This window comes from Lithobates pipiens, unplaced genomic scaffold (assembly GCF_037356315.1).
Source record: "Lithobates pipiens isolate NorthernLeopardFrog02 unplaced genomic scaffold, aLitPip1_a1.2 Scaffold_27, whole genome shotgun sequence".
Classification (NCBI taxonomy): domain Eukaryota; kingdom Metazoa; phylum Chordata; class Amphibia; order Anura; family Ranidae; genus Lithobates; species Lithobates pipiens.
Window position 1 is genome coordinate 130,916,995 of NW_027507788.1, and position 27,782 is coordinate 130,944,776.

General features: G+C 42.7%; 1 protein-coding gene across 2 annotated transcripts in view; it reads right to left on the bottom strand.

Moving 5' to 3' along the window:
• CYTH2 (cytohesin 2) overlaps positions 1-24,632 on the bottom strand; it is a 77,081-nt gene extending 52,449 nt beyond the window's left edge. Inside the window, exon 1 of one of the 2 annotated variants that reach the window (XM_077457449.1) lies at positions 24,330-24,632. In XM_077457449.1, coding sequence (XP_077313575.1) covers positions 24,330-24,348 — 19 coding nt within the window. In that variant the 5' untranslated portion in view covers positions 24,349-24,632. The remainder of the gene's footprint in view (positions 1-24,329) is intronic. The other variant, XM_077457448.1, reaches the window with a different exon arrangement.
• Positions 24,633-27,782: the final 3,150 nt, after the last annotated feature.

A 27,782-nucleotide genomic window follows, 5' to 3' on the forward strand; every position in this document is an offset into this window, starting at 1 on the left:
AAACAGTGGTTGTTGCAATATTTTATGTCACACTATTTGTGCAGCGGCCTTTCAAATGCTATATCTTTGGAAAAAATTACTTGAATATATATATATAGTAAAGTTAGCCCATATTTTTTGTATGTGAAAGATTTTACATAGAGAGGATCGTGATCTTTTTATTCCAAGCAAAAAAAAATTGTGATTCTCATTTTGGCCAGAATCCTGCAGCTCTAAGCCCAGTACACCGTTCATGTCAGTAAGTGCCTGAGAACTTGTGAATGTGACCGTGTGAGGATTTAAGTCTCATTATATAGTCCTGGGCAGGAGAAGGAAGGGAGTGATGCTAAAGGCAGAAGTGTGTTTTTTTTTTTTTTTATCTTGTTATAGGGGCCCTCTATATTACACTTTGCTATAGGGACAGCAGGAGCCAGAAGCGCTGGTGGGGGCCCCCAGAAGAGGGGTTGGGGCTGTGTGGAAAAACCATTCCAGAGAGCACATAAGTGTGACAAGCTTGTTTAAAAAAAAAAAATAAATTATAATCTATTTAGGGGCTCTGTACTGGGAAGATCAGCATCCGATAGACTGGGAGGTAATACAAAAAGGCATTACAATTAAAGTAAACGTTTACCAGTATTGTGCATTATATTTAAAACCATTATATCCATTCAAAAAAGATTTATATCCACCCTTCAAGTAGCTTAAAGCGGAGGTCCACCCTAAAATGGACCTTCCGCTCATCGGATTCCTCCCCCCCTCCGGCACCACAATTGGCACCTTTCAGGGGGGAGGGGGGTGCAGTTACCTGGATAATCCAGGTAACTGCACCCACTTCCGGGCTAGCTCTCTGCGGAAAGGGGCGTACATTACGCCCCCTTCCGCAAGTGCCCCGCTGCCTGCTGGGAAACACACAGATCCCAGAGGCAGCGGGGACCGTCCTCATTGCGCAGCGCGGCTCGCGCATGCGCAGTAGGGAACCGGGAAATGAAGCCGAAAGGCTCCATTTCCTGATTCCCATACCCAAGATGGCGGCGGCAGCACTAGAGTGTCGATCTAGAGATCGGCTTCGGGTGCTGACATCGCGGGCGCGCTGGGCGGGTAAGTGTCACTATTTTAAAAGTCAGCAGCTGCAGTATTTGTAGCTGCTGACTTTAACAAAAAAAAAATAAAAAAAAAAAAAAAAAAACGCGGAGTCCCGGCGGACTCCCGCTTTAATGAATGACTCCCAGTTAAGATACCCCGTATATCTGACTTCTAGATAGAGAAGATGGAAATATTATATCATTTATTATTTTAACCTGCTGTTTTTGTATTTTTTTTTTTTACACCATGACAGGCGATTATAAAAAAAAAAAAAAAAAACACAGCTGCTAACTAAAAGTGTTATGCTGGCCATACATGTATTGATTTTTGGACAAGAATATTCATATGAAGAGTCGTATGAAAATTCTTTTTACATTCGATGAATGAACGAATGCTATTAAAAAAAAAAACGTAACTTGATTTTAAAACATTACATTTTTAAATGAATGTATTTTCTGAACGAAAACCACATACTCTGTCCAAAAACTAGTTTGATTGAAGGAGCAGAATAGAGGAGCTTTTCCCACATTTTTCCGTCAAAGTGGTTGAAAACTAATATCAAATTGGCCCCAATAATGACTAGAAAATCGAATGAACAATCTAACTTACATTTTTCGAAGAAAACATTTGTTTGTGTATGGCCAGCATACAGAAAGTTAGGTCTTAACTTTCTCTCCCCCACCCCCCCCCCCCCCCTTAACCACTTTGTTCCCGGCTATTTCTGACACTTCACTCCTACATGTAAAGCTACTTTTTTTCTTGCTATTTTGTTTCCATTTTAGATTAATTTAGGTTATAACCCCCATCCCTTTTTTTTTTTATCCGTGTCCCATTAGGAATACTTCACTTCTTATCCCATAGCCAAAACAAGGGAAAGAAAATTTCTCCAAAATTGAGGGAATCCCGGGGTGTCACTGGGGTCACCAGAACTAGTGTTCCCATTGGAAGGTTTCCCCTCTCATTGTGTTCTGATGGTTTGCCTTTACACTTTAACATTAGATTTCCTAAAGGTTCCAAATCTGTTGATTACTCTGATGTCTATTGTGCAAAATAATTTGATAGTCATCTAAATGTTAATACATTATTCATTGCATCTGTTATTTACAGTAATTATCCACAATGAAGCCATTTTTGCATTCCAGTGCAAATGCTGCTTGGTTAAATGTCATTTTCATTGTACTGCTTACACAGCATGTATTTGTCTATGGCACCAGCTGTGGAGAGCGGGGAAATCACTGGGATGTATTGATCAGTTTACTGGATAATCTATTCAGGTCTCATTCAGCATAATTACTTTTCTGACAATAGGTCTAAATCAAAATTAATCAGGTTGTAACAGTTAAAATAATTATTTAGGCTGGATTCACACCGTTGCGTTTTCCATAATGCCCTTTCCAATAAAAAATAAAATACATGTGTTAACATGCATATCACCACGTGTCTTGACCCATATCAAAGCCCTTTATGACACATTGTGACATTTAATGCAAAGTGCGACATTTAATGCAAAGTGCGTTGCAACACACAGAGGGTGATAATGCCCATCCGCATGCATCTTGATGCATTCCCTTTGATTTAGAAATTAAATAAAACAAATTGGCATGAATCAGAGACTTTAAACTATGGATAGTGCCAACGCTGGCCATAGATGGATTGAAATTTAGATCCACTGGGATTGTCCAAAATTCAGTCGGTGGGTGGCCTTTCCTGTTTGACAGAAGTCAATCATTAGTACATATTCTGACTAGAGCTGCACGATTGTGGGGAAAAATGAGAATCAGAATTATCAAAACTTTAAAAAAAAAAAAAAGAAAAGAAAATCTATAAATCAACAAATCAAACAAACAAAAAAAATAATATAATATAATAATAATAATTTTTCTTTAGATTTTTTTTTTCTTGTTGAGTTTAACTTCAATATATTTTTTTTTTTATTAACCATTTTTAAATATAGATCTGTGGGTGGTGCAGCATGGTGACTTGGAGAGGACTGAGATTAACCCCTCCTATGTCATGGGCTTTCTGGATATCGAGTCAGAGCAGTCATAATATATTATAAGCTCACATTTGATCAATGCTCCAATCAGATCAATGCTAGTGCGCACACTCCACACTGCTCAGTCACTACAGCGTTTCTCGGCCGGGGTCTCCAATGAATAAACATGGTACCACCCACGCCTAGGCATTCACCGTGGCGCATCGTGCTCTCTGCTCGGACGACGTCAGTTCCTGCTGCTGACGTCAGTTCCTGTATCGGCACCATTTGCGTTCGACACTGGTTCCGACGGCTTCTCTGGTCCAGGCTACATCCCAGGGATACCCGGAAAAAAACAAAACAAAAAATGTGGTAATCCATGATGGAGATCACGGGGGAGGGGTTTAATCCTGCAGCTCTAATTCTTACACAGCCAAGTCCTGATAGGAGAGGGTTCCTCTATACACCTCATTTGTGTGGATGGAGGCATCACACAGAGTGGGTGGATCAAGCCCCCTGATTCCCAACCTCCCCCACTCGGCACAGCATTTTGATGCTCTCATGCACAATGCTGGATCGGATCAGGTAAGTATAAGGGGGGCCAGATTTTGCAGCACAGAAGATTTTTCACCTTAATGCATTAAGGTGAAAAACCTCAAGGCTTTAGAACCACTTTAAACTATACACTGGTGGATAATCAGTGTATAAAATAAGAATTGTTTAAGCTTTTTGGATAGTATAAGGAGAGGTCATCAACCCTGCAACATTTGTTTTGCTGTCTGTGCCCCTGCTCAGAAGATTTTACCTCCCTTTCCATGACAGTTTTGCTGTCTGTGCCCCTGTCTCTACGACAGTTGGATTTTGAAAATTATGTTAGGCAAACATGGACTGGCGATAAAGCTCCAATGGAGACATACTTTTCCTACAATAAACTCTTACAGGAGAGAATTTCCCTTCCTAGGTGTAGATTTCATCTCACTTCCTGTTGTCGCCCTGTTTGTAACTAGGGGACCACCTGTACTAGTATGGGTATCGGTGCCGATACCAAGTATTTGCACAAGTATCGGTACTCATGTAAATGCACAAATAATTTAAGGCTCTGTTCTTTGAGCGGTCAGTGGGTCTTCCCTGTTGACAGCTAAAGTGTTAAAAGAAGTCTGGTAATTGGAGCTGTGAAAAATAAAAAATAATAATAAAAAAAGCAGCTGGCAATGTTTAACATTGCTCAGCTGCTGAAACACTAAAATAAAAGAAACATTGTTACTTTTTGTATCTTTCTGTTTCTTCATCTGCAGATCAAATGAATGAACAAATGTTCTTCTGTTTAACCCCTTATTAACCCTTAATTTACTCTAATCAGCCTTAACTCCCTACTCTCCTCCATTTAATTATAATTTTCCTGCTTCTATTTTTTTTGTTCACGTCTATTTTATAAACGATAAGCAATTAAAACTTTGTTGCTTTGTTAGTGAATATTTTTGCACACGTGCATCATATGTACACATTTCACATTGAAAAAGCGCAAAATTAAAAACAAAAAAATCATGTTCCGTGATTTTGTTGGTCCCATCGTAAGCCACACAATTAGGCTTTAACTTCTCCATCTAGCAAAGCATACACCAGGGGGGAGCGTGTGTCAGTCTTTCGATAATTTACGCCTCTAACCCGATCGGCGGAAGGGTTTGTTCCTCCATTGCTCATCGGATCTTGTCACCCAATTCACTGACTCTCAGAAGGAGAAGATCCTCCATAGCTACCAGAGTTCAAGAGAGTTACAAGATCTTGAACCAATGGTATAAAAAAGGTACCCACTACTCTGCATCATTTCTTTCTGTAAGTCTCTAGTCTATGTTGGTGGTGTGGCAGTGCAGAGGGAACGATGCATCTTTTGGGACTGTTCCAATCTCAGCCCTTTTGGCATGAGGTGACCTGAACAATGTTACTCTAGAGGGGAACCCTGCGGCTTTCTTGCTCCATCTTTCAGAGCGACCGATCAAGAAATACAAAGCCTCCTTCATCATCCAATTATTGAATGCAGCCAAGGCATGCATCCCCCTCTGTTGGAGAACCAGTCGTCGAAATCTCTGTGGTTTTCTAAAGTTAACCAACAGAGATACGGAGGATGTAACCGCCACCTTGCACAACCTTGAGGAGACCATGGCATCATTTTATGTACACTGATGCCTACCTCAGAGTGTTTGTACCCTGACTGACCTCCCAGATTAGCTTTGCCCCCTGGGTGGGAGGCACTACCTGCCTCCTCTTTTTCTCTCTGCTCTTGATTTCGTTCATCTCACACTAGAGATAGATGACCCCATAGCCTCGTCCCCTTTGCCTGCCCCCCTTCTCTGTATACTTGGCTCAGTTATGGGCTGTATTATTCAGATACTGTGACTATCCTCACTTGCATGATCCCTACCTCGGTGTTCCATTTCTGTGCCCAACTGACCATCGGAATGCCCTGCCTCCTGATATACTGCAAGAGTTTTATTTTGTTGCCAAGTTTTGCTTCTGTGAATATGTGTTTTGGGTCTCCTGTAGTTGGTTGGGGGTCTTCCCAGCTCTATGCATTGACAACATTTTCTACACCATGCTATTCCTTTGTACCGCCCATACTGTGTATTGACGGGGCAGTTGATATTTTGATTTCATTGTGTGACCCTTTCTGCAATCTGACTTTATTAATTATATAGCTGTTATTTTACTTTGGCTGTAAAATGCACTATGGAAAATATACACACACACACACACACACACACACACACACACACACACACCAAATCAGTTTTTTTTTTACATGTAAACAATCTGCTTGACATGGATTATCAGTATGATTTACATTTCAAAAGTCTTGTCTTTATGTAAAATTTGAATAAACATCCATGTACAATATAGGTGCAGCCATGTCTGCAGCAACATCAGTAAACCAGTAAACATGAGTTACTGGTTTGTAGTTCTACAACTGGCTTATGCCGTGTACACACGATCGGACTATCCAGCAGACTTTGCAGCTGAGGTCTGCCGGACTTTCAAAGGAACGGACTTGGCCACACACGATCACTCCAAAAGTCTGGCGGATTCAAACGCGATGATGTAGAATAAGGAAGTTCATAGCCAGTAGGCAATAGCTGCCCTAGCGTTGGTTTTATTCCGCCAGACTAGCACGCATATGAATGGACTGTCCACTAAAAGCAGAGTCTGGCAGACAATTTTGAAGCAAGTCTTCTTTCTAAGTCCGCCAGACTTTTGGGAAGAAAAAGTCCACTGGAGCCCACGTGCACACGATCGAATTGTACGCGACATTAGTTGTATTGCTCTTCCTCACAATTCAAGTCTAAGGCCCTAGCTCAGAGGGAGATTGCTCCGTTGAACTCCGCCCAGCCAGCAGATGACAGGTCTGTCTCTTCTCACTGAAGCAGCGAGGGGCCGGTCGGAGCCCTGCTGATTCCTATGGAGAGATTGGCCGAAAACGGAAAGCATGTCCAATTTCATCAGATCTCATTCAATCCGCCAGACGGATGGCTGAACGTATCACCATACGTCTGATTTTAGCGGATCGGGTGGTAGATGGATGTTAGCGGCCACATCTCAGCTGAAATCGTCCTGCCCATAGGAGTCAACAGAAGGCACGGTCAGATCTGCCTGAAAAAACGGACAGGGGGATCTGAGCGGGCTTGCTGTGTGAAAGGGGCCTTAAGCTGACTAAACAGTAGAATTTTGCTCATACGGAATTCTGAAAAATCCCTTTGTCAGATTTTGGTCGTACCATTTAGGGAACAGCCCAAAGCCGGCCATAGACGGTTCAAATCTCAGTCGGTTTAGCAGGGATCAGCCGAGCTTTGAAACCATGCATGGACAGGCAAATTGCATCCAAGCCGATTAACTTGGGTACAACCAGCTGGTTGATTTTTTTTTTCTTTGCGATTATTGCCAGCGACTATAGCCGCTAGCAATAACCAAAGTGGTGTCTCCCAGCAGGGAAGGCTCCCCGCATTCCCCGTCAGGAGAACACAATGGCTCAGCGGGAGGGATTTCTCAGTCAACAATGACGGGGAATCAAGCAATTCTCTTTCCTGCAACCAAAAAATTTACACCCTCATAGGTTAAGAGTTGGTATATCCAATGGAGGTTCAGTGTGGTTCTAGCTGGCAGAGTATAGTCATTATAGCAAGCACTTTTTCCCAATCGGTAAGCCTAACACAAAAACAATATTTTGCACAGTTGGAACCCACCCTCCAGCTTCTTACACCTATCAAATGACTGCATCAAGGAGATATCCCCAATGTTGCCAGAGTTACCCACCAGCCATGGTCATGGTCATAACAAGAAAATCTCATGGTTTGACTTCTCATTTGTTAGTACTGCACAAGGACTGACCCTCCTCTTTCACAGGGTCGGGTGGTAATACGGGATATTTTCAAAGGAAAAAAATAAAAATCATACTTTTGAGACAGAAGCCCAGGGACTACTTCCATCCACCAGCATCTATACATAACCAAAATATCAGATTTGGGTAGAGAGGGTTGGCCAGATAACCAATACACTTTGGACAAAATGACTCCAGAACTCTAAAAGGACTGTGTGCACTGCAGTGTAAAACACACACCATAGTTGAAGTACTAAAAACTTCCCGAAGCAGGACATTTCAGCAGTGGCGCCAAGAGTCAGACCATTTATCCCTCGGAAATTTGGCAGACAACAAAGCCGCATGAGAGAATTCATTGTTATAAACATCTAAAGTACATTACAACAAATCAAAATGCAAATTAGCAGTGGCCTCAGATACTTCAAATACCAGCCTAATAAAATCCTTCCACAAAGCCATCTTTATCATGGCATAAACTGATTTCCAGGCTGATATGCTTACAGTTACTGAACAATGCTGCAGATCTGGCACAAGTCACATGAAATAATGAAGCCTTTTGTATCTAGGGGCGATTCTCCATTACATGAGCAGTAAAAGGAGCACAACCCCATTCTGCATCCAAAAGGCCAGCTTTGAGTTCCACCAAGGATGCAGTGGTTGATGCTACCGATTAGGGTTGTATGGAATCAGTCACTGGCAGCATTTCCAACCCACCAACCACACTCCAAGCAACCTTTTCCTCACGTAGGTCTACCACTGAAGTCACATCTTACAGCGCACCACCCATGTCATATTTCTTCTTACAGCACAAGATAACCATTAAACCTGGAAAGATGCTAGAGGCTTTGCATGAAGATAAAATGTTGGGTCATTCTCAAACCTCCCCAGTCTCAGAAAGAAAACAAAATTTGATAAGGCTTTTTACTTGACTGAGCAACAAGGGGGTGCCCTCAGCTTTCCTGGAGGAGGATTTGAAAGACGAGAGTTTCCCTATGAATTTGAAAAGCTTCATTCCTAGCCATAATACATGAGCTAGGATCTATACCCATTGAGACTTCATGTATCTGAGGTTAAAATACATTCTATTGTAAAATACAGGACGTTTCCCCCTTCCGGGGAGCTCTGGGTAGCCAGTTTAGCTGGCCATAGAAGTGAATGGCTGTACATGACAATACACCAATAGTTTTGCACACCTGCTTAAACATGCATGATTTATTCCCCAAATGCAGAGAACATCGACATAACAGAGTAAGGTCATGTATCAGACAGGGAAAACTTAATCTACATTTCAAGCCTCAAACTGTCCGTCTGCACGAGGCCTTAGGCTTATGTAAAACTTAATCCACTCAGACTTAAGCAGACTGAATAAGTAAGCTTTTGTCTAAGGAACTCAAATGGTGAGATCTCATGATGGTTGTCCTAGGCTTGTCTAATTTACACAGCCCTTATATGCTCATTGTCAAAAGAGACTGTACTACATATTGCTGCAAGCTCCATCCCAAGAGAAATTTACGATATTGCTCTTCATGCCCTCAAGTCAGACATCAGATTAACATTGTGACTAAACGGAACACATTGTACAGCACAAGAGAGCAGGCTGCCACATGCTTGCTCTCATGCAGCAATAAAATATCTACGATCATGCTTAGTGGTTTAAGGAGAAAAAAAAATGATATCACAGCATTCTAGTTTAATAAAACATCCAAAGTTCAGGGATGACTATGGAAATTCCAAGTTACACAGGCCACCATCTAGTATATGGGTTGCACGTGGTTTAACTGCTGAGAGACACAAAAGGAGGGAGGAAGACTTGAGCCTCATGTAGCTCAAAAATACAGACTCAATGGACCACGTGGCCTTTTTTTCTGCCATCACCCTGTTCTATGACTTCTTCATATGCCCTACTTATCCTTACTAACACATTTTGTACTGCCTCTGTGCATCCGAGTTCTCGTTCCCATGCAGCCATTTATTTTTTAAACGGCTGTGATAACTGCACATTTGTGAGATGCATTGGGGGGGGGGGGGGGGGGCCCTTCTCAAGAGATTTTGTGGAATGGTTTTGTCCCCCCCCCCATGCCTGTAGTGTCATACGCGCATGCACGAGATAAAGCGCATGGCATAACATGCTTCATCTTGCACATGTGCAGAATGAGAATATTGCAAGATCCCAGTTTGGGTACAGGGCTTCCCTGAATGCAGCGGTGACGTTGCCCTCCCAGGGGGTCATCAGTGGGTAGTGAAGAAAAAATAAAAAGTATGCCAATGTGAAGGAGAAAGGTCCACAAAAAAAAAAAAAAAAAAAAGAAAAAAAAATGTATATGTAATAATATATATATATATATATATATATATATATATATAAAATAATAAATTGCCTTTGAATGTTTGATACTGTTACATTTGTGATGTAGATAGGTAGAATTAACATCGTTATTTTGACCATGTCTGGAAAGGATAATCTCTTTAGATCATTAACACCAATGGTAATAAACGTTTTAACCAATCCCTTTAAAAGATTTGCGAGTTAGGATTTAACGCCAGACAACTGTCTCATCAAAAAAAAGAAGTCAACAGCTCAATGGTATTACTAACAAATTAAGCCACGTAAAAATGAATTTCAAGGCCAATTTTTATTTTTTTAAAGTGGCGCTAAACCCACACCATAAAAAATAAAAAAACACACCAATAAAATGCTTTATTACATGTGATCATACTCAGTTAATGGGAGGTTCATTTTCTGCAAAACACACTGGTTGAGCCTGCTGCTGTCTCCCCCTTCTGTCCAAGCAATCTATTTCTGTATGTGGATGATGTCACTGTAAATATTTTAATAAAAAATAAAAAAAAAATTATATATATATATATATTTACAGTGACATCCACATACAGAAATAGATTGCTTAATTTAAACTGTGTGTTTAGTATCACTTTTATATTCTTAATCACTTCCGGACCGCCCGCCGTCGTCGTTACTTTGAAGAGGAATACCAGTGTTATGGTAGCAGCTAGCTGACCTCAAATCCAAAGTGTCATATCTGTCCATCGCAATGTCGCTGTCTCGCTAAAAGTCGCAGATCGCTGCCATTACCAAAAGATATAATATAATAATCATACCTAAATCTGTCCCATAGTTTGTAGATGTGATAACTTACAATATACGACTATGCGAATTTGTTTTTACCAAAAATAAGCAGAAGAATATATGTATCAGCCAAAACTGATGAATACATTTTTTTTAGATAGATATATATATATATATATATATATATATATATATATATATATATATATATATATATATATATATATATATATATATATATATATATATATATATATATATATATATATATATATATATACACACACACACACATACATACACACACGTGACCGCCGGGCCCGCATCACGGTAAACGGCTGTTCATCATGGCCATTTACCACGTGCTCACTCCATCAAACCGGCATCATGACGCAACGCTGGTTCCTCCCTCCCCTCTCTGTACAGTGGAGGGGAGAGATCAGTGACAGCAGCGCTGTGGGCTAGATCTGTAGTGCCCACAGCGCTGCTCACTGACAATTAACCCAGCAATACCCTGCCATGTATGTGGCCAGGCTGTGGTATTGCCGCACTCAGGAGAAGTAGGATAATCTATTTTGGGGTGTCATTTTGGTATGTACATGCTATGCAATGGACAACAAAATAAAAAAAAAATTGCATTTTAACCACTTCCCGCCCACCATCATACGACGTCCTTGACTTTGTGCAGCTACATGCATCATTCAGATACCAGCTTTTTCAGCCGGCGATTCCTTACACCATAAGAACGATCATAGCGGCTTTTCAGCTGCTTGATCGTTCTTATGGGAAGCGAGAGGGGACATCACCCCGCCACCCTCCGGTGCTTCTACTGACTTAAAAAAATGATTCTGGCTTGGATTGTATTTTTTTTTTCAGGCTTCCCAGTCTAGAGGTGAGATGCGGGGTCTTATTGACCCCATATCTCACTGTAAAGAGGACCTGTCATGCCATATTCCCATTACAAGGGATGTTTACACAAATTTTTAAAGCGCCCCTGTCCCCGTGTGCTCGCATGCAGAAGTGAACGCATACGTAAGTCCCGCCCACATATGAAACCGGTGTTCAAAGCACACACGTGAGTTATCGCTGCGAATGTTAGTGCAAGAGAAATAATTTTGGCCCTTGACCTCCTCTGCAACTCAAAACATGTAACCAGTAAAAAATCATTTAAAGTGTCGCCTATGGGAATTTTTAAGTAGCGAAGTTTGGCGCCATTCCACGAGTGTGTGCAATTTTGAAGGGTGACATGTTAGGTATCTATTTACCCGGCATAAAAAAACATATATATATATATATATATATATATATATATAATGTTTTGGGGTTCTAATTTTCTAGCAAATAAATGATAATTTTTACATGTAGGAGAGAGATGTCAGAATTGTCCTGGGTGCTCCAGAACGCCTGATGGCGCTCCCTGCATGTTGGGCCTCTGTATGTGGCCAGGCTGTGTAAAAATCTCACATGTGGTATCGCCATACTTGGGAGTAATAGCAGAATGTGTTTTGGGGTGTAATTTGTGGTATGCATATGCTGTGTGTGAGAAATAACCTGATAATGACTTTTTTTCCCAAAAATATCTTGATTCTTACTAAATACCTTGGAATGTCTTCTTTCCAAAAAAGGGGTCATTTGGGGGGTATTTGTACTTTTATGGCATGTTAGGGTCTCAAGAAATGATAGGCCGTCAGTACTTCAGGTGTGATCAATTTTCAGATATTGGTACCATAGCTTGTGAACTCTATAAAACTTTCACAAAGACCAAATAATATCCACCAATTTGTACTTATTTTTTACCAAAGATATGTAGTAGTATAAATTTTGGCCAAAATTTATGAAGAAAAATTAATTATTTGCTAAATTTTCTAACAAAGAAACATTAAAGTGATTGAGACTGTCGTGAGTCAACAGTGGGTAAAAGGAAGAGCCGGACACAGATGACAGTTTCTCTTTAAATGTTACGATTTAAATCAAGCCTTTTTACTAGAGATTTAAATCAAATCCACCCTGTTCAAAAGTACCATGCGATCTGGTGCAGGAAGGTGCGGGCAAACGCACTGCGTTTGCGACCTGTGTTTAGGGTGTCAGTGACTTGACACCGGCTGGAGATCGCAATGGAGAGTTGAAGGGCAAGTATGGAGGACACCATTTCCAATGCGTTTTCTCTGCCCTCCTTACTCTATTCTCAAAGAAAAAACACAATCATCATCATCATCACGTTCTCCGATTCTGCTGTGCTATTCACACACTAAAGCAGCCCATTGATTATTTGCTTTCATTGTTCAACCTGTGGGTTGAATGAGGAAAATTTACTTGATTGTCCAATCCACACATTCGAAGTGGATGGGGGAAGTCTCCCCACTGAATCACTGTATTCTAAATCAATTTTTATTGAAAAGGTTTTTTAGAAAAATGTAAAAACGAACACAAGAACAGCAGATCAATAGTACAATCTCTGATGTCATAGTGGCAAGTACATCTAGACAAGGCAACATACAATGGTCGGCAAATATTGAGTAGGAGCCATCAAGTATAACCAGGTTGACCAATAGAATGCTATATACGGGTTGCTTTCTCCAGGTTTCAAAATTACAAACATATAGTAAATGCCAAAAATAAACAAACAAACAAAGAAAAACACAAATGTGGACCAACCCGACTGAGAAATATGTCAATGTAAGGCCCATATCCAGAGCCAACACAAGAGGTAAATGTTTCCTAGGACAGAAAACCAAGTTTCAAAAATGGAAATATCAAGTAACAACTATTAAGGAAATCTTAAAATAGTAAGTTTAGGTTCCTGTACTCTGCACACAAAGAGAAGGAAGTAACAGGAGGAAGAGAAAAAAGGAAGAAAAAAAGGGTAATTGAAGAAAAGAGGAGAATGGACCAGCCCAACCCAACCGCCCTCAAGAAAGCCCACCCTAGGATGGTGACTGCAGGTAATTAAACCAAGGGTTACAAACCCACTCAAATTCAGACCGTATCATTTAAAAGACTGGCTAATTTTTAGTGGAAAAGATAATCCAGGAAAGTAGTCACCCTTGCCATCAGAAGAATAAAGTAAAGCCCCATAAACACTATCAGTTTTTCTGCTGAGTTTTTTCCTTTAGATTTACCAAATACATATAATATGAGGTCAATCCTTAGGAGTTTCAATTTGTATGCAATCAGGCAGGCCCTTGCACTTCATGGTTTTGGTAAATCTGAAGGAAAAACTCAGCAGAAAATCTGATAGTGTGTCTGGGGCTTTAGAGTGCACTCAGGTGCCCATGGGTTCCATCTGACAGGTCACTAAAGAGCGACATCTTGGCATTTTTAGCAATATTAAGACCTGTGATGGAAAAATCAACGTTATAGCACAAACTATACTGGAATTGTTATTTATTTATCTGACACTAGTAATTGCAGCAAATCAGTGACTTATAGCAGGACTGTAAGACCCCTTTTCACACTGGAGACGCTTTTCAGGCGCTACAGAGCTAAAAATAGTGCCTGCATAGCACCTGAAAAAGCCTTGAGTGCCTTCACAATAGAGCGCTGCACTGGCAGGGCGTCACAAAAAGTCCTGCCAGCAGCTTCTTTGCAGCGGTGTAGGATTGGGGAATACACCACTCCTGTCCATTGAAAACAATGGGGCGGCACCTCCAAAGCGCCGCTGCATCAGCATTTTGCAGGCGGATTTAAGGCCCCTTTGGGCCCCTCCCGGGGATTAAAACCTCCCTACTAGCGGCCAAATAGCGCAGCTTTACCGCTGACGCCCGGGGCAGCTCAGTGTGAAAGGGGTCTTATAGTGCGGCAGGCAATCTGACTCTAGGGGGAACTGACATCACCACACAGTGATCAGCGCTGATATACACTGTCACTGTACTAATGCCACTGGCTGGAAAGGGGTTAAAAATTGTTTGACTATAATGTTTACTAAACGACGTGGCAGTTTTTACTCCGCGCCCCCTACCCAAGATTGCTGGATCACGTACACTTCTGGGTAGGGGGCCCGCAAGCAGATAAAATTGTATCTCATTTGTTTATGAACATTTCACTATCCTTTTCAACTCTTTACTTGAGGACGGCTTCATCTGAATGAAATATCCATTCAGATCTGAAGGACCTAGAAGGGGGTTACAAACATTATCCAAGATATTTACAGCATAGCTCACTAACAGATGACTATAAATAGAAGACATGTAACATCTCTTTTCACCAATGATCCTTTAATAGGCCAAAGATGTTCTTGTCCTAACTAACCGACATCCTCTGACACTGCCAGAGAAGCAATGTAAGCTTCAAACTGCTGGTGTTCCTAAAATGATTCATATGGTGGGAACAAATACTACTGTGTCATTTACTGGCAGAAGAAGGATTTAGACAGGAAACGCAGGGAACTGCCTCAACTAAAAATACAGGAACTACTCTGAGTCAAAACGTCTCAAAGTTCCAAGTCCAGAACAATATATAAGATATACACATTGATAATTATAATGATTACACACATTCTAAGACAGCCATGGACAACCCATGGCTTAGTGGTTAGCATTTCTGCCTTATGGCAACAGGGTCCTTTGTTGGAAGCTCGGCCAGGACGCCATCTGCATGTTCTTCCTGTGTTGGCGTGGGTTTCCTCCGGGCATTTCAGTTTATTCCTACATTCCAAAAATATGTTGGTAGGTTAAACGGCTCTCATCTAAATCTACTCCTTGCTGCATCTCAGTAATAAGGGAAAGTTCCCCAAAGTGACACACAAAAGAAAAACCGGACAGGTGCTTAACGTGGAACTTTACTTTCTCAGTGAACAGTGACGATTTTTAATCCTTATGCTGTTAGCATTAGCAAACACATAGGAAAGCATATCATATTTACTGGTTTTAAACTTTTTTTTTTTTTTTTTTAGATTTCTTCAATTACTTCCTGATTTCCATGTCCAGGCAAATGCAACATCCCAGGAGTCTTCAGGAGGGATTTTCTCAACTAAGCACAACTTCCTGTCTGCATGCCTGAGCTAAGGTCAGATGAATTCCAGGAAGTAAATGCTACAATCATCATCTACTCTCACTTAAAGCGGTAGTAAACCCGCTATTTTTTTTTTTTTTTTTTTTACACCTGCAAAGCAAAAGGCATAATGAGCTAGTATGCACCGCATACTAGCTCATTATGAAATACTTACCTTAGAACGAGGCCCCGACATCTGGCCCAATCCACACCGAGGGAGCCGACATGCTCCCTCCGCGTTTCTTCCGGGTATCGTGGCTCCGGCGCTGTGAGTGGCCGGAGCCGTGATATCGTCACTCCCACGCATGCGTGCGGGAGATTTCATTCCGGCCGGTCGGCCACTGCCGGATTTTCAGGCCGAGAATCCCCTTGTGAGCATGCGCCGCTGCAGTCAGCGGCGCATACTGAGGGGAATATCTCCTAAACCGTACAGGTTTAGGAGATTTTTTTTTACCTACAGGTAAGACTTATTATAGGCTTTCCTGTAGGTAAAAGTCCCAAAAATTAGTATACAACCACTTTAAAGTGGGGTACCCCCTAAAAAAAAAAAATTAAAAGTCAGCAGCTACAAATACTGCAGCTGCTGGCTTTTAATAATCGGACACTTGCCTGCCCCAGGGTCCAGCGATGCGGGGAACGAAGCCCCCCCCCTCGCTCCCCGCTCCGCTTGCGGCGCCGTCATGCATACTGTGGGCATACTGTGAAGCCACAGCCGGGCACCCACTGCGCATGCGCGAGCGGCGCAGGGCGCCGTGATACGCCGTACAGTCACCTGAGACACATGACAGGTCCCAGGTGAATGTGCGACGCGAGGGGAAGTGATGTCACCAGCCCGGGCAATGAAGAAGGCAGATTACGAGGGCCCCCCTAGCAACCGGTATTTAGAGGTGAGTAAAAAAATTTTTTTGGACAATTATTTTTTTTTCTTTTTTTTTTTACGAATTTTAAGCAGCTTTTAATTTTTTGGTGGCAACACCACTTTAAGCTGGCCGCTGCCAGAAATGCTAGGACGTGGTTTTCAAACAGATTTTTCAGCAAAATAAAGCATAGAGACATGGATGATGGGCGAGTTTTCTTTCGATACTAAAAAACAAATGAAATAAGCGTTTTTGATTTGTGGTGCTCAGATGCAGTGTAGTTCCGCTTTAACCATCCCCTATTTTTTCTATCTTTCATTCTACAGCTCTTCAGATAGACGGCAGCCATAAAAACAATGTAAAAATTAACTTGACAACATAATTTCTGTCTACCTTCCTTTGATTCTCCATTGGCTGGATTTTGCTTTTATTTTTATCAACTGGCAATGCGAGGCAAACTGGAATATAGTGATGATGAGAAAGGGTCCCTGTACCCAGGCAAATTGGAAAAAACTTTCAAGGTAAACTCACGATCTAAGAATTGCCGAGGTGTGACATGAGAGAAGGGCCAATTTAGGGTGTTAGATTCTATACCAGTGATGGTGAACCTTGGCACCCCAGCTGTTTTAAAACTACATTTCCCATGATGCTCAGCTATACCGCAGCATGCATTAGCTTCTTGGGAAACGTAGTTCCAAAACATCCGGGGTTCCAAAGTTCGCCATCACTGTCCAACTTTCCTCCAGCTTCCCCCTACAGCACCTAGGTAAGGTTGAAGTCATTCTCCTTATGGCAAGATCTGGTGAATGTAGAGTAGCCCAGATCTCACTCAGATGTTCCTGGCACCGTGGTTCCCTCTGCAACACAAAAACTGGAAAGACACGTAGAAGTACCCTTTTCCATAAAAAAAAATAATAATAATCTGTATTGATTTCAGAATTTCTACACAGGCAGGAAGGTGCATTTAGGCGAAACTTACATTTAGTACAATTTCAACTTTTGTTCATTATGGTGATTGTTATAAAATATCACAAACGTAGACCTTGCTGACCCTATACTCTAATGTAAAATTCCACATTTCTAACTTGACCTAAACTAGGAGTTACACGTGAAAACAAAGCATCTAATCTGTTCAAGCTTTACTGGTAATATCGTTATACAATATGTATTATGGGAAGGGTTATCTGCTTGAAAGATCCAAAAGCAAGGTTTTCCTGAACAAATGACAAAGCAATACCTGCATGACCCGAGCTGTGTGTAGCCATCAGATCACTATTACACAAGCAGGTCTGTAGAGTTTCCTGAAATAGTCCACATATCAATGAGCAAACACCACAATAGTGGTCTTAAAGAGGCCGACACCTCCACCCTTTAGGGCAAACTGACAAGTTCTATTGAAAGAACAAGTCCTCACCCACCGACATGCCCCATCGGATCCCCCAGGAAATACTGAGTTTCTCGATATGGCGGGACGTGGACTTCATCCCTTCTCTCCGGCATGCAGCATTAAGGCCTCACGCACATGGACCTCCTGTGTTTAGGACTGGTTCACACCAGGAACATGCTTGCTTTCCTGTGTGATTTGAGTGCAGTGTGTTCCCAGCCTATTCATTTGAATGGACTGAAATGGCACTGTACCAAGAGTAGAGCTGGCACTACTTTTACAAAATGTGCTGCAATTGGATTGCATAGTACTTCTGTACCATGTGAACCAGTGTAGGTAAACGCACTGTGTTTCGGGCATCACTAGCTTTGCATGAACTAAGCCATCTGACTTTTGCAGAGCACTTGGAAGGGGTCAGAAATGTCTGCACCCGAAAACTGCCAGGTAGTGCCACAATGGTTGCGAATGAGTCCCAGAGCTGAAAAGGCATCTAATTCCTGTCTGGTATCCTACAGCTCAGACAGAACATTTGGTCATATGATGGTTTTAGACCACCCACAGGCAAAATAAGTCTTATAAGTAAACGTTCGCTCTGAAATCCTTTCAGACAATATGGAATTAGGTCAGAAAAAAAAAAAAAGAGAAATAAAATCTGCAGCTTTTCAGCAAACAAACAAAAAAGTGATTATTTTCATTGTCTGCGCCATCTTAAAGAGGAACCCTCATGGGTTTTACTTCTTTCTTTTATCCCTGCAGAATAAAAGCATAATGTGCTAGTATGCATCACATACTAGCACATTATGTGACACTTGCCTACAAACGAAGCCTACGCTGTCCCCGCTGTAGGCCGTATCCATGTTCGCCCCTCTTCCTTCCAGGGCCGCAGACTGCAGCTCTGGACTGGTTGGAGCCGTGTGATATCACTCCCACGCATGCATCGCCAGTCATAGCACTCACTTGTGAAGAAACGGCATGGGGGGTGCTTCTTCAAAGGGAATGCACCGATGAGGAAAAATATAATGTTTTTTGGGGATATTTATTATAGCAAAATGTAAAAAATATTGCATTTTTTTTCTAAATTGTCGCTCTATTTTTGTTTATAGCGCAAAAAAAAAAAAAAAAAAATTTAAATAAAAAAATTGTCAATTTTATTCCTATTACAAGGAATGTAAACATCCCTTGTAATAAAAAAAAAAAAAAAGCACGACAGGACCTCTTAAATATGAGATCTGGGGGTCAAAAAGTCCTCAGATTTCATATTTACACTAAAATTAAAATATTGTGATTTAAAAAAAAAAAAAAAAAAAGTCTAAAATGGCCCTTAAAGAGCTGTGGCGGAAGTGACGTGGTTTCCGCCCAGCAATTGTATGGAGACGGGTGGGTGCCATCTTCCCCTCACTTGTCTCCATACCTCACAGGATGCGAACGCCTCCACCGCTGCCAACGGCTCCAGTAAGCGGCGGAGGGCAGTGGGAGGGGAGGGGCCCCTCTTCCGCCACCAAATAAAAGTAATCTTGCAGTGAGTCCGACACAGAGACCACTTTTACTTGTAGAAAATTCGCAGAAGCAGTACAGAAAAGGTTTCTCAAACAAATTCCTTACAGTGTATGGTTTTCATTCTGGAAATTATATTCACTGCTAAATCTGGCAAGTGTTCTCTCATATCAATCAGTATCCTTGGACATGGAACAATCCAGATCCTTCAGACAAGGCCAGAAGACATTGAAAGGAGAAGTATGGGTTTGTGAAGCAGCAGCACACTGAGCTTCCCAGTGAATGGCTGCGCAGTGGGGGGTCATGACAAGTCTGATCATTGGGGGAGAGCACATTGAGCTCCTAGCACAGCTAGAGAACTGACCAGTGTGCTCTCCTGCTTAGTGTGGTCAGCTTTTAATAGGAAAGCAGAAGGACTAGCAGGAACACCATGGATTTCACACAAAGGAAGCGATACAAAGAGCAGGATATTTTCTCATACCAGTACATGGAACAGCAGGCACAAATCAGGAATATGAACTGTTGGAGTAACAAACGCTTCAAGTTAAAATCCCAGCAGACCCCGCTGCCAGAAAAATGGAGACAATATTCGTGTTTAACAACTTTGTTGCGAAGAGCGAGATTACATAACCTCACGTCAGAAACATTACTGGTATCCATTAAGTTCACCACTTCCTACCCTGGAGCACATGGGCATGTAAGCACAGTCTGGTTGGGTCATGCTTCCAGATACTGACACAGATCCCTGGGTGCCAATAAACTTCTTGGTTTTCTGAATCACTATGGAATATTTGCAATACTGTTAATTTTATACAGCCTCAGGGTATATTATACATCCGAGTGCTATAATGATTGCATGAATTATACAAGCTGCACCTTTTCTCCCCTGAGTGATTGGGAAGGCAAAAAACAAATTGCCAAAGAGACGAGTACATGAGAATACCAGACTGCGAGGTAAACTAATCAGCGAGGTGGCAAGGCATGAAGTAGGTATGCTTGTTAAGGGAACTCATTACTGCACCAATGTTTTACAGAAAGCATACATTGGGTGATACCAGTCCTCAACCCAGTATGCAGCATTTCAACCATCAAAGCAAAAAAATAAACATATATACACTAACCATAAGCAAAACTATTCCTTTATCATCACATCAAGGACTTGTTCAATAAGGATGTATATTGTTCAAAGATCATCTACCAAGAGCAACTATAATGTGCAAAGTGCAGCAAGTCTTGGCATACATGGATCGAAATCTGGCCAGTTCAGCAGGGACTGGACAAATTTCAATCCACGCACGGGCACTGTGGTTATACATATAAAGTTGATCAACTTCTGTACAACCACCCTGCCTGATTTTACCTCCTTTATCATCGCCGTAGTCTATTACCTGCAGTGCTGATCAGTATATTCTAGTGGGGGGGGGGGAAGTCTCCCCTCTGTCAGAATACAACAGCTCAGTGGGAGGCTCCCCCATCCACCTTAAATGTGTGGATGGGGGACTCATCAGTTTTTCATTTAACTGTAGGCTGAAGGTAAAAAAAAAAAAAAAAAAATGGACTAACCTATGGGCTACCTAAGCTCCAAGAATATTTTGGAGCAACAAAATATTATTCTGCTGGATGTCCTTGCTGTCTTTTCAGTTACTTCGACTTATTGGACATGGCTTGGGTTAGGCCCTCAGCATTAGCGTATACACATTGGTTCCAGCAGTTACTTCACCATGTGGTAGGTTTGCAATACCTTGCCCACAGGTACTGTACTTCTAAGACAGACTGACAAGAGGGCAGAACTTTCACCTAGCAGCAAATAGGGTTGCTGGTTCAAATCCTGACCACGACACCATCTACCTGGAGTTTGCATGTTCTCCCTGTGTGGGTTTCCTCCAGGTACTCAGGTTTCCTCCCACACTCTAAAGACGTGCGGGTAGGTTAATCGGCTCCTGTCTAAATTGGCCCTAGTACGTATGAATGTGTGTGAGGGACCTTAGGTTGTAAGCTCCTTGAGGGTAGGGACTGATGAGAATTATATGTAAAGCGCTGTGTAAATTGACGGCGCTATACAAGTACCTGAAATAAAATAAGTCCAAGTCCACCTTTCACAGCACGTTTCATATTCCACCCATATTTAAAATTGTGACAACATTTTATTTTATTTTTTAAAGTAAGGTGGAACACCCCTTTAAATTATTCTAAGTGGTGGCACACAACATACGAGCATTATCCTTGTCCCACGCACACAAATGATAGCCCAGGACTAAGGATGAGCTTTGGCGTGTTCACCACACCCGACGTGCAGAGCCCCGCCAGGAAGTCGGCACTGCGCTGATCACATTATCCCGATGTGTGGCTGCAGAGATCGGACAGTGTCTGACTGCCTGCGATTAGCGCAGCGCCGACTTCCTGGGGGTGTGCGAACACGCCGGAGCTCATCCTTAGTCAGGACACGATCCTACTGCATATGGCAGTCGGGGCTGAGGGAGAAGAGTAGACACATCATTGAACTGGTGCAGTTTACACTGAAGCACAATATAATCGTTTTGTAACGAAGATCATTATGTGTACCCAATAGGAGGTTCACATTCTCTGCAAAACATTAGCACTATTCAAACAATACAACTCTGGGGGAACATTCCCTTCCCCCAGTAATGCACAATACATACATTGCAATAAACGTCATGATGAAAAATGAGTAGGCTGCTAAACACCGTCAACAAGCTTAACAAACGTTGGCATGGGCAGCAACCAATCAAAATGTATCTCAAGCTCTGACAATAAATAGCTACCCTTTGCTTATCATTGTTCTTTGCACTCCCCAATTACTTGATCCCAAACTATTTTTCAGCTAGCTGAAAGTGGTTGTAAACCCTTACAAAACACTTTGACCTACAGGTAAGCCTAGATTAAGACTTACCTGTAGGTCCAAGAAATATCTTTAGGAGATATTTACAAAAAGACAGGCACTGCTGTCTACAGCGACTCGCAGGCGCACTGCGCATTCCGCTGCCAACGGCGATATGCCGTTAGTGGCGGCTCCCGTGCGCATCCGTGGGAGTGACGTCATTGTTGCTCCGGCGCTGTGAGTGGCCGGAGCAGCGAAACCCTGAAGATGGACATTCCGTAATACAGGGGACAGCGGTGACATCGCTGGCTCCTGTGTCAGGTAAGTGACACATAATGGGCTATTATGCGATGCATAGTAGCCCATTATGCTTTACCTTTACAGGGAGACAAAGAGGAAGTAAACCCATCAGGATTTACTTTCTCTTTAAGACAGAATTCCATACTAAAGTATAACTAAAGACATTTTTTATTAATTTTTTTTACTGTTGGACAGAGTGGAGATGAATTGAAGCACCAATTAGGTTATTATTGGTGACTGTGCCTCAGTTAGGGAGATTCACCCTCCCTATCGGTCCTGTTTACCATTATCATTGAAAGTGAACGTAAAAGAAAATAACAAAATTGGGTTGCCCCCAGGACAGTAATAAAGGGGAAATATTCCAATGGGGACACCAATTTTGGTCTCCTGGGGGGACCCCAAGAGATTTCCTTAATTTGCTGGGATTTCCTGTTTTGGCTATGGGACAGGAAGTGATGGCAGTTTTCCCAAAAGGAGACACAAACTGAAAAAAAAAAAAAAAAAAGTTAAATCTAACAAGGGTTATAACCCTCCCTCACCTACCAAAAATGAAAAAAAGATGACTACGGTTCCACTTTAAAATGACAAGTTTGTGTGAAACCACAACTTGGGTACATTCAGCCTGCCCACACATGGTTCAAATCTCAGCTGGCTCATGCTGAACGGGCAGATTCAAACCGCCTATGGCCCGTATAAGGGCCCTTCTAGGCGATACGATGTAATAAACACTGGGTCTTCCTGGCAGAAAGTTAACCTGTAATAACCAAGTGTGTGCGATTTACATGTGCAAGGCTCGGGTCACACTGCAGCGATGTGGAAATCCTGCGACTCCACTGCGGGTTCCCGGCATCGCATGTCCCCCTACGCAGTGCTGGGAGTGCTAATTAAAAGTTAATGACACCCCCAAATCAGTTTGCATATCTCAGTGTTTACTGCAAATTAAGACAGGAATCAGATCACATGGGTGCAAACACTGGAACCAGCATGTTAGTGTGAACAGGAAGTGGAGATAAATAAGAGGAAAGGGGAATGTGGTGTACTCTGTGCAATTGACACCAGAGCGATATCACTAGAACACATTCTTTCCAATGGTAGGGAAAAATAAACCTTAAAAAGAAAAACGGTGTAGTTTCCTTACATCAGGGGTCCATAAAGCCCCCTTTATATTGGCAGTAACCAGGAGTAGGGCCCAGCTCCTGCACCATGGCGCTCAACCGAGAAGGACCCTCCTTCTCTTAGCATCACCAGGGAAGAAGACCCCTCTTCCCTCGCCCTGGCAATCAACCGACAAGGGACCCCCTTCCCTCCGCCCTGGCAATCAACCGACAAGGGACCCCCTTCCCTCCGCCCTGGCAATCAACCGACAAGGGACCCCCTTCCCTCCGCCCTGGCAATCAACCGACAAGGGACCCCCTTCCCTCGCCGTGGCGATTAAAAGGAGAAGACCCCCCCCCCCCCGGCATCACCCGGGAAGAGGGGGCCCCACAGTGGTAAACCAAGAAGTGCCCTGGTGATGATCCACTCAGGAGAAGGACCCCTAACAGACAGATGACTGGGGGTGGTTATGAGAGGCAGGACTAGCTGAGGTGCATGCTCTATCGATGGACACAGTGGACAGTCTATAGAGCAGCCATGATCACACACTGACTGCTGGGACCGGATGGACCCATCCGGGGGGGGGGGGTCTGTGATGGGAGGACTGTGCCTCTCCATACTCAGGGTTCCCAAAAACCTCCCCATCAGGTGTGCTAGCCCTGTACAGCGCTCAGCCTTCCCTCACCACACCAGGACTGCACCATTACCCTCCCCCTCCAGGAACAAATGGAACGTTCTCCACACACAATAGTATCACCCCTCCCCGGCACCAACACCGTGCGCTCTGCCCGGGAACAGAGTCCATACAAGGCCGCCTGACCATTCGCTAAGTCATAGACACCCCTCCACCCCGTTTTGTTGGTACTCTCCGCAGCTCACTTACCGTAAATGGTTTCGTCCATTTTCAAAGAAACGGGGGGCAACGACTCAGCAGACAATCACACACCCCCGTCAGATATCCCCTCACCGATGTCCCCTCAAGCACAACGGCTATAATATTCCTCAAAGCGGCCGACATTCATCGGAACACACACCCAGCTCCCCGATTATCCATATCCCACCCACTGGCTTCTTAGCAGCCACTCTCCAATCCCACCCACTGCCCTGACCGACAGCGGCCTCCGCCAATCCAGAGTCCGGTCATAGAACAGGCCGGGCGGAATGTGGGCGGTCCTGTAGGACCCCTTTGTTTCAAGGCTGTGCTTTCGTTTGTGATGGACAGGCCTGGCGCCCTATCAGAGGCAGAATTCCTTATCAGCGGGCGCAGCAGCGCTTGAGGGAGAGGACACTGACCAATCACGTTCCCTGATGGGTGTGAAGGCGGGGCGCACTCCGGGCGATAGTGAAAGGAAATGCTGTTGGAATTAGTCAGGAATAGTTATGTTGAGGCGGATCTCAGTGTCATGTACGACGGAGCATGTTCATGTGTCATTCCTATACTGAGAGCACTTACCCTTTATTCCTATACTGAGAGCCCTTACCCTTTATTCCTATACTGAGAGCATTTACCCTTCATTCCTATACTGAGAGCACTTACACTTTATTCCTATACTGAGAGCATTTACCCTTCATTCTTATACTGAGAGCTCTTACCCTTCATTCCTATTCTGATAGCCCTTACCCTTCATTCCTATACCGATAACCCTTACCCATTCATTCCTTTACCGAGAGCCCTTACCCTTCATTCCTATACTGAGAGCCCTTACCCTTTATTCCTATACTGAGAGCCCTTACCCTTCATTTCTATACTGAGAGCACTTACCCTTCATTCCTATACTGAGAGCCCTTACCCTTCATTCCTATACCGAGAGCCCTTACCCTTCATTCCTATACCGAGAACCCTTACCCATTCATTCCTATACCGAGAGCCCTTACCCTTCATTTCTATACTGATAGCCCTTACCCTTTATTCCTATACTGAGAGCCCTTACTCTTTATCCTATACTGAGAGCCCGTACCCCTCATTCCTATACCAAGAGCCCTTACCCTTCCTTCCTATACTGAGAGCCTTTACCCTTTATTCCTATACTGAGGGCTCTTACCATTCCTTCATATACTGAGATCTCTTACCGTTTATTCCTATATTGAGAGCCCTTAACCTTCATTCCTATACCGAGAGCCCTTACCCTTCATTCCTATACCGAGACCCCTTACCCTTCATTACTATACCGAGAGCTCTTACCCTTCATTCCTATACCGAGAGCTCTTACCCTTCATTCCTATACTGAGAGCTCATTCCTATACCGAGAGCTCTTACCTTTCATTCCTAAACTGGGAGCCCCTAGCCTTCATTCCTATACTGAGAGCTCTTACCCTTCCTTCCTATACTGAGAGCCCTTACCCTTTATTCCTATAATGAGATCACGGCTCTTACCCTTCATTCCTATACTGAGATCAAGGCCCTTACCCTTCATTCCTATACTGAGATCAAGGCCCTTACCCTTCATCCCTATACTGAGAGTCCTTACCCTTTATTCCTATACTGAGAGCCCTTACCCTTCATTACTATACTGAGAGCCCTTACCCTTCATTACTATATTGAGAGCCTTTACCCTTCCTTCCTATACTGAGAGCCCCTACCCTTCATTCCTATACTGAGAGCTCTTAACATTCATTCCTATACTAAGAGCTCTTACCCTTCATTCCTATACTGAGAGCTCTTACCCTTCATGACTATACTGAGAGCCCTTACCCATCATTACTATACTGAGAGCCCTTACCATCCCTTCCTATACTGAGAGCCCTTACCATTCCTTCCTATACTGAGAGCCCTTACCCTTTATTCCTATACTGAGACCCCTTTACATTTATTCATATACTAAGAGCTCTTACCCTTCATTCCTATACTGATAGCTCTTACCCTTCATTACTATACTGAGAGCCCTTACCCATCATTACTATACTGAGAGCCCTTACCATTCCTTCCTATACTGAGAGCCCTTACCATTCCTTCCTATACTGAGAGCCCTTACCCTTCATTACTATACTGAGAGCCCTTACCATTCCTTCCTATACTGAGAGCCCTTACCCTTCATTACTATACTGAGAGCCCTTACCATTCCTTCCAAAACTGAGAGCTCTTACCAGGCCTGGACTGGGACAAAAAATAGGCCCGGGCAATTTAGACTGAGCAGCCAATTTTCCAGCAACCGCCCGTTCGCGAGGGCAGTTGGTGACGGAATAATCACGGAGTCAGTCCTCTGCACTGTAATGTAATGGGGGCACTGTGATATAAAGGGGACTGCACTGTAAATGAAACTGTAATGATTACAGTCCCCTTTAACAGTGCAGTTCCCTTTTCATCACAGTGCCCCTACCAATCACAGCCTTCCATTACAGTGCCCCTTACAGTCATGCCCCCTCATTTTTCTCTGTAATCACAGTGGCCCCTTTTACTCTCTGCCTCCCCTGCACAGTCCTACCTTTGGCAGGGCAGAGGCAGGATTCAGCCTGTGTGTCCTCTACTGTCTCTCCCACCCCTCCAACGATGTCCTCCTATAAGCAGAGTAGGCGGGAGGAGCTGTAGATCAGGATTATATTAACGGGTGATTACCTGCTTGTTGATATTAAGACTCCCACTTTATTGAACCTGTATTACCATTGATTAGGTCTTTCTGCACCAAGGCTTTGTTCTCTTCTTTTTTTACCTATAATATTTTAGGTTTTCCCATTTTCCATTTTTCTTTTTTTCCTTTTCTTACTCTTCGTGTTCTTTCATTTTTATCCTTTATTATTTTATCCTTTATTATTAATTTTTTCTCCTTTTTTTCCTTTTCGTTTATTATTATTTATATTTATTTTTATATTTATGTTTTATTATTTTTTTTCCACACTTTATTTATATATTTATTTTTTATTACTTAGTTAATTGTCTTTACTTGTTTGTTTTTTTTAAGTGTATTTTCATCCATTTTTCTCAGTTGCACCTTATCCTCTTAAATTGTCTCCTTTTCCCACTCATTTCTTCCTTTTTTCCTATTTTAATTTCTCTATATTCTTTATCCTTTTTTATTTTTGACTCATATTTTTCTCATTTTCCTCTCCTTTTTCTGTTTATTTTTTGCCTTGTTTTTCTCTTTATATATCCCCCTTTTTTTCTCTATCTGTGCTTCTTCCTTCCCTCCCCTGTTCTTCCCCCTTTCTGCCGCCATTCATTTTTATCTATTTACACTTTCCTGTGTCCTCCATTACTCCTTTTATCGTTTACCTGTTTTCCTTCTGTGCCTCCTTTCCTTGTCTCCTGATCTGATGGCTTCACTTCTCTCTATGCACGTTTACTTTCTTCTCACTCCTGTTGGTTTTTTTGAATGGACGTAATCTGCCTGGGTGGGCGGGG